Source organism: Cynocephalus volans, chromosome 12 (assembly GCF_027409185.1).
Source record: "Cynocephalus volans isolate mCynVol1 chromosome 12, mCynVol1.pri, whole genome shotgun sequence".
Taxonomy (NCBI): Eukaryota; Metazoa; Chordata; class Mammalia; order Dermoptera; family Cynocephalidae; genus Cynocephalus; species Cynocephalus volans.
In genome coordinates, this window is record NC_084471.1 from 87457080 (window position 1) to 87465452 (window position 8373).

At 41.4% G+C, this 8373-nt stretch overlaps 1 protein-coding gene across 1 annotated transcript in view; it reads right to left on the reverse strand.

The window, feature by feature from the left end:
- Nucleotides 1-7397, reverse strand: part of SSPN (sarcospan) — a 38616-nt gene extending 31219 nt beyond the window's left edge. Inside the window, exon 1 of the mRNA XM_063074755.1 lies at nucleotides 6988-7397. Coding sequence (XP_062930825.1) covers nucleotides 6988-7266 — 279 coding nt within the window. The 5' untranslated portion in view covers nucleotides 7267-7397. The remainder of the gene's footprint in view (nucleotides 1-6987) is intronic.
- Between the last annotated feature and the right edge of the window lie 976 nt (nucleotides 7398-8373).

The following is an 8373-nucleotide window of genomic DNA, read 5'->3' on the forward strand; positions in this document are numbered from 1 at the left end:
GCTGGGAAATGAGCTTAAGAGGCGGTTGTACACATGTATAGCCCTCAGTGAAACTGCTGTGGACTGAACTGTGTCCTCCGCAAATTCACAAGTTGAAGCCATAACCTCCACTGTGAATGTACTTGGAGATAATTAAGGTTAAATGAGAACTTAAGGGTGGGGTCCTAATCTGATAGAATTGGTGGCCTTATAATAGAAAAAGCGAGCCATCTCTCCCTCTCTCCGCACACGTAAACCTAGAAAAGACCTCGTGAGCACACAACAGCGAAAAGGCAACTATCTCTGCAAGCCAGGAACAGAATCCTCACCGGCCCCTGATCCTGCTGAAACCCTGTCTCGGGCTTCCAGCCTCCAGAACTGTGAGAATATGAGTGTGAGAATATGAGCCACCCAGTCTATGGTATTTTGTTATGGCAGCCCAAGCAGACTAAGACAGAAAGAAAAATGTACTTTAGTTAATGCCATATGTGTAGGTGTATGCATATGAATTTTAAAATTAACCAGGATGATCCACTGATCTGCCTTGCTCAGGCATCTGACAGTTACTCCTGCCAACTTTTATCTCAATACACAAGATCTGAGGCTGCATGCAAACCATCTGAAAGAGGGTGTGCCTCTGAAATAGGTTTTTATATAGTTTATGCTCTAAATCCTGTTCCCAACATCTACTTTAAAAAAAAAAAATAGTTCACTGTCAGCTTATGAACTCATGGTAATAAACCTGCACTTGAACATTCACAGCATGTAATAACTAGAAGGTTAAAACATGACATCATGAGGTCCCATCCAGCTCTGGATTTTGATGGGCTTTTTTGACTAGCACTCCTCCAGTTTGCCAGGATCTAGGCCTATGCCATTTCATTTTGCAGTGAAATGACACCAAATGAAAGTTTAACAACTAGACTCCACTCCTGTCCTACAGTGACATAGAAACAAGCGTGCTCAACTCTTGCACATAACCCTTGTGTGTATCCTTTTAATGTGGATACTAACCCTTCAGAGTATGACATAACTGGATCCAGTTAAAGAACGCCCTTAACTGAAATGTCACGGACAAGGCTAAAGACAAGAAAAGGTCTAGAAAACATCCATTTCCTCAGATCAAATTGCAAGTGGACACCATATTGAAAATCTAAGAAACTGATAAATCAAATATTAGAGAAACCTATACCATTGCTTTTTTTGTAGAAGGTAAGTTGGTAATATTGACATCCAGCATTCAGCCACATCAATCCCAATATATCCTAATTTATTCTAACTAGGACAATGCAAAATATGTCAAATGAGCTCTTCTTCCTCTGTTTTAGTCCTGTAATCATTTTGTAACATGAAATAAAACATCTCAATCCTGCTAAGTTAATGTGTTCTGAATACTTCTGGAACCCAGAAACCAAAATAGAGTGATAACACATTCCTACTATTACGTACTATTTCTCTTAAATGTTATAAATAAACTTAAATTTGTCTTTATTTGAATATACGACAATATAATTTTAAAATAGGTATATACAAGTTCAAATAGAAGCTCTGATAACGGCAAGAATGGAATAAATAGATTTCAGTTCAGCACTTATTGGGCATACATTATGTGTCAGGCGATACATAGTGGCCCTGCAGATATGTAATATACTTAAAATAAGAGAATAAGCTATTTTATTTTTCCTTTGATTATCCCAAAATTCTATGTACTAGTATTCCTATCATAAAAAATTAAATGATGATTGACATTTTAAAGGTTTCCAGTTGTAGTCAACTCTGAGTTGACTACAACCACAGTATGGGATTGAAAAATATCAGAACCCACCCTTTCTCCTCCTTATTTTAAGAAAAGAAAGAAGATGAAGGGACTACTTCTGTATCACAGAAGCACTCCCTTGGCCTTTGCACATCTGGCTTAGCATGAGGCTATATGTAGAGGTGAAAACAATTTCTCCCCATGATTCTGAGCATCTAATGATTTTGTTCAATTTTAACCTTCCTCATTCTTTATTCTATTCCTAAAATTCTTTCAGGAAACATTTCACCAAATTCTTGAATATGCCATTTTATTTTCATAAACTTATTAAAATTAATTTCTTTTGCCAAATTCATTGAATTACATGCCATTTTATACTTACTATGAGACCTTCATGTGCCTTTAAGATAATTTTCCTGCCATTATTTTTTATACATACTCAATGGAGATCGAGTCAGGACATGTAATTATCATTCTTCAGTTCCTAACAATCCTGTGACAGTTGCCATAATAAAAATTATTTCCCAGTGGTACCAGAGATGTTACATTAGGTTTTGGAAGCATATTAAAGTCACAATATGAAAAATAATGCATTACTATGCAGTGTATTCCTAAAATATAATTCCAGATTAAATTTCTCAAATGTCAGTATACCTATATAGAAAATTGACAACACTTTTAGCTTCCTGACTTGTTGAAGGGTCTATCCAAACTCCAATGCCAAACCATGCTCTATTCCAATTTCTCTTCATAACCATTATTAAATCATTTAGCTAACTCATTATGTCCTACTTTCTCTACTTTTAAATTATAGATAATGACTATATCTGTTGCTTACTTGCTATATGTCATATATCTCCTTGTGAATCTCATGGTATATTCTGTTATAAAATAAATATCCATCCAATTTTCCCTTCCATTAAGTCAAGATTTAAAATAGATTTTTCAAATCTGAATATACCTGCATTTTGAATTTCTTAGAGTAAGTTAACATAAAAGCTGTTATTGAAATTCTTGACAGGACTTTTAATCACTACAGACACATACGATGCATTTTATGAATGACATTAAATAAAGGAAATATTCTTTCCTTTCCTTTAAGCCCTTGTCTTAAACTTTCTAATGTGATTAATGTGGTATATATCTCAGGGTGTTTATTCCAATGGCTGGAGTAAGGGAGCAATGGAGGGAGAGTGGGGAAAGCTAAAAAGCATAATAAAGCAAAGAAATTCCCACTTTCCGTGGAAATATTTCCTACAAGGTTAAAGAGGCTAAGAAATACTAAACATCCCCACTGGATATGAGAAGCAAGAGTTTGCTCTTAAATTGACTTCAGAGTAGAGATGCCAAAGGAAATAAATCACTGCAAGTAAAATACTTTGAAAGATAAATGGGTCTTAAAAATAATTGTGTAAGTTTAATTTTCTAATCGGAGGTATTCATTACTGCCATATACTATAAGGGCACATGTCCATCAGGATCTGGAAATCTCCTCCAGGTATATGATTCATTATATTTAGACCAAGGCCTAGCACGGTAGACACCCTCAACAAAAATCACTGAATGAAGAAAAATCAGCCAAACTTTAAACATGTAATGCTTCACCTACACCAAATCTTTCGTTTGAGTAAGAAGTAAAGTCTCCAAAGTCCTTAGATTCCTTCAGTGTGTACACATTTTTCATCAATAAGAATTCTGGAATGATAAGCAAACTTGAATGCCTATCTGACATGCTACTCAAGCCATTAGTAGAATAAAACGCAGTTTTCCTAACATCGCCTGCCCCTAGCCAATTTCATCCTCAAAGACACTGTTTCACTTTGTATTATCATCATGGTGTGATTTACAACCCTCAAGCCATCTATAAAGAATTTTGAGAGAAGAACAGCACTTCTACAGGTTACATAGCCTCTACAGCAGCTCCATTCTTTTTTTTCCTTTACGGGAATCTTTTGTAACTGAAGTAAAAAGACTTCAGTCATGCATCTGACGAGTGTGGGGTGAGAAGAGTCACATTTACGGACAGGTAGCAAATAATCTATTTGTCTTCCTAGAATTCCACTCGCTTAAATCTCTGATCATAGGTCACCAAGGACCTCTTCAGTCTGATTAAGTTTTGCAATGACGAATATACTAATTACCCTGAATAGATCATCATACATTACATGCATGTTTTGAAATATAACTCTGTACCCCATAAATATGTACAATCAATATGTTTCGATAAATTTTTTTTTTAAATAAATAAAACCAGAAGTTTATTGAATATTCAAGTCACCCAGGCATTGGTCAACAAGAGTCACCTAAGAGGATCTACCCATATACTTAGGTTCTATTATAGAAATGACAATCCCCAAATCCTAAATTAATGAGATAGTAGCCCTTATAAAAGGAAGCGATTACCATATGTTAAGAGGCAACCAGAAGGGAAAGTAAAGCAGGTTAACCTGGGGTGGGGGGGAGGTGCCTCAGTCAGCTTGGATTCAACTCACATTCCAGAAAGGGGTTTGGCTCTGCCTCAGCCCCATGGGTTAAGCTGTATTGCTTTGGCCTGCTGGATCTCCTGAACAGGGCAAGCTTTTCAGTATTCCCTGCAGGATATACCAGACCAGAGTCACTCCACTCCTTAGGGAAAATGATCCTAAGGAGGCCCCTCTCCTCCAAGTTCATTTTTATAAACCTCCAGAGAGATTCAGAAAGTGCTGGACTAATCTAATACCACTGAGATTGCTAAATAGTAACTTGGCTGAGACCAGAGAAAGGTGAGATGGCCAAATTGATATCTCCTTCAGTGTTCAAAACTGGTCTGGGAAATGTAACCAGTCAAATATGACTGTTCTGCAAGACAAGAGGTGAAACAGAGCCATTTCTGCTCTGAAGACTGTCAATCCCAGCAATTGCTTCTCTAATAGCTAATAAAAAGAGCTAACTAACTCACTGAACGCCTACCATTAGCCAGCTCTATTCTAAGTGCTCAACATGTATTAATTTATTTAGTCCTCAGGACAACCCTGAGAGGTAGGAATTATTATTATCATTCTGATTTCATCAATAAAGAAATGGAAACCTAGAGAGGTTAAGTAAGTTGTACAAAGTTATTCAGCAAATAATGGCTGAGCTGGGGCTCCACATCATGGGCAGTGTTTACACATCTGCTTTCCTGTCTTTCCCCTTCCCTGAAAGCTTGGAAGAGTGCCCTGTGACCAACCACAGACAGCATGGTGAGGACAAGCTTGGTGTCTGTGTGAGCCAGTGACATGTTGCCTGCAGCTCTGGCCCAGCTGGGATGGGAGTCATTCCTGGCCTGGCTTCTCAGAGATCCTCCTCACTAGTCTCTGGACATCTCTACCTAGCTGCTCTGCTCTACAGAGATCCTCTCTTGAGAAGAAATTTAAAATCACAGATATCATTAGGGCTACACACTACGAGCCAACTTCAAATAAATCCTAGATGATCATAAGGCAAACCAGAAAGAACAGAGACCTGGCTGTATACAATGCTCTTTGTGCCGCACCCAGGGAATTCCCGGGGCAATTAGGGATATCATGTCCCATAGGAGTGGTAGTTCAGGAAATTTCAGAGTTGCGGGATTTGTATGTTCATGCCTTAAACATGGAAACAAGTTTTTTCCCCATCTAATTTGATTCTTTGGTACCGGGCTCTTCAAAGTTAAAATAAAGAATAGATAGGAAACACGTATGCAAGTGATATTCAGATGCACTGAATGAGTTTCATTCCTTTTTTTCTTCATTTGCCTTGCCTAAAAGGACATTTTTTTCCTTTGAATATGTTGACAGTCACTAAGGTGACTAAAATACCCAGTATATCTTAGTGAAAAGCTATTTTTAAAATCACTTGATTTAGAAAACTTCAATCATGATAATTTCACGGGAATTCTTAGTACACAAATTAAAAGTTTTAAATTACTCTGTGAGGATCTGTGAATTCAAATAATCTTAATTAGAAAATACCTGCATCGATGCATATTTATCAGGTGTCTTTAACATCTGTCCCTGATACAACGTTACTCTGAGGGCTGTTTTATGAGTTATAATTCTTGTCCTCAGCAATAGCAGAAATGATGCAACATGAGACTAGTAGTTGGAAGTGTGGCTTCTAGTCTTTTGGACTCTGCCACATTCAATCTGTGGGCTTGAGAATGTCATTTAACTTCTCTTCGCTATGTTTCCTCATGTCTAAAGAGAAATAACAATTCCTACTTCAAAGTGTTGTTTCCTGAGTCCAACGAAATGATGCACGTGAAAGAGTTTGGTAAGCCACAAGGCACTGTAATACTTAACATAATATTAATATTACAAGCCAAAAGTAGTGGCACCGTGGCTCAGTGAACAAAATGTAGACATAGTCTGACATAAAAAGGAATCAACCTGACTGAATGCTTTGCCAGCTCATGATCCTGGGGAGTCTGGCCTAAGTTCTCTCATTTGAGAAATGAGAACGTTAAGAGCTATCCCATAAGGATGATGTAAGGCCTCTAGCAGGGCAGGCACACAGTAGGTGCTCAATAAACAGCATCCATTTTACATAGAAGAATTCATTCAATTAAGCCAAGTATGCTACATATTTCAACACTCACTCACAACAGCTGAGCAGTGTTCTGCTTAGAACAGTACATCCATTAGCAGAGTCCCAAATATACTTCTGCCATGGCCAGAGCCCTGGGTTTATCCCACTTTAGACTCCAGTGGATTAAGGCTGTGCTTGCTGCATTGGCATTTTCTGCCTTAGCCCATTATTTCATAAAACTTACTAATGGAACCTCATTTTAAACAATAAAATTAATACTACCCAGTGTGGCAACTCCAAGTACAGGCTTTTTTCTAAGCTGCACTAGATGAACTTCCTTCACTTTTTGCTATTGATTTAGGGACAGGGGTGGCATCTGGGTTGCAGGATAAGAAAAAGCCAATGTGAATTTGCTGTTGTTACCAAGGCTGTTCAATGTCACCAAAATAAGCAGCCTTTGAGATCGCCTCCCCAGCTCCCAGCGTCCGAGTCAGGGCCCTTGGAGGTGTTCGGAGCAACGAGCAGGAGAGGAGTACGCGTCCTACCGCGTTCAGCCTCGCCCCCGGGGAAGACCGAGTGTGCCAGGCAGCAGGCACCAAGCAGAGCGCAAGTTAGGGGAGTGGAGCTGGGAAGGGCGCATGCAGTTGGGTTAGTCTCAAGTCGACCATGCGGTTTTGTATTCCTGTTTGGCAACCGCGCTTAGGCAAAACAGGCTTGATGCTTACAATGATCCCAGCCCAAAATGGAGTGTCTCTGACTAGCAGGGAGGAGCTGATGCTCGCCATGAGGAAGCCCACCACGGTCACGGCGATGCCCAGGGCCAGCTGCAGCAGGGCGAGCAGCAGCGGGAACCGGCAGCCGCAGCACGTCCGGGCCTCCTCCTCCCCGCGCTCCTTGGGGGCCCCCTTGCCCTTCTTCGGCCCCATGTCGTCGGGCCCGGCGGCGTCGGCGGCCGGCGGCCCCCCCTGCCTTTGCGGCCCACGGGGCTTCTTGTCCTTCCCCATGGCGGCTGCGAGGGTGGGTGCGCGGGTGGGCAGGTGGGTGCGCGGGCGGCGCCCGGGGCCCTGGAGCGCGGCGCGGGGCGGGCCGAGCCTGCCCTGCTATTCGAATTACGGAGGCTGAACAAATATGGAAAACATTTGGAGCCGACCGGCCGAGCCGCCAAAGGCCACAGGGAGCTCGCGGCGGAGGGGGGACTCGAGGGGGGTGGCCCACTGCCGACGCGCCGGGACGCAGCGCCTGCCGGGCCGGGGCAGGGTTTGCCCATCGCCCGCGGCGCCGGCGCGGGCTCCCCCCCCTCCCCCCCGCGCCCCCCAAGTCCTGCGCTGTGTGGGCCGCGGCGGGGGCGCGCGCGCGCGTGCGTGGGTTGGGGGTGGGGAGGTTCTGTTTTCCTCACTCAAAACCCTGGATTTGGGGGCTTTGTTCTTGTTTTCTGTGAGGCGCGGTGCAAGGTGATGAATGTTCAAATCGTTTGAGTTTCATTAATAGGCCGTTTAATCCAAAATAGGCATTGCTGGACTCCAAGCTGTGAAGTCACTTCCAGAAGTTAAATTGTTCTTACTTTCCAACAAAGACATAGGTTCTTCTCTCTCTCTCTTTTTTAAACTTCTGTAATCCAGCTAACAAAGACATTTTTCCCATTGAGGTATTTGCTTTCGAAATGACTGTATAGAGATGCTGGGCTAATTGGGAACGCTCTCGTGTGTTTGTTTTAAAAAGCTCTGTTAATAGTTTGTGTGGAGTCCCCAGCCAGTCTTCGCTAATCTCCACACCAGTGCCCAGGGGATTGTCCATCTTAGAAATGAACAACCTTACTCAGTAAACATTTGAATTATTTTTAAAGCATCTACAATGTGCTGGAATATAAGCATATTGTATTCAAGATAGACCTGTCCTGGCCCAAAGTCACAGAAGAAATCGATAAAACTGATTCTTCTTGTTCCCACATACCTCTACTCAGGGGCACTCAGAGCAGATTTCAGTGAAACCGCTAAAAAAATGATCCTATCACTTTGGGGTATTTATATCTCCTTTGGTATGGTCATTGTAACATCCAGAAAGCTGTATTCAAAAATAAATGATGACGTTGCCGAGATGTTAGGATATATAAA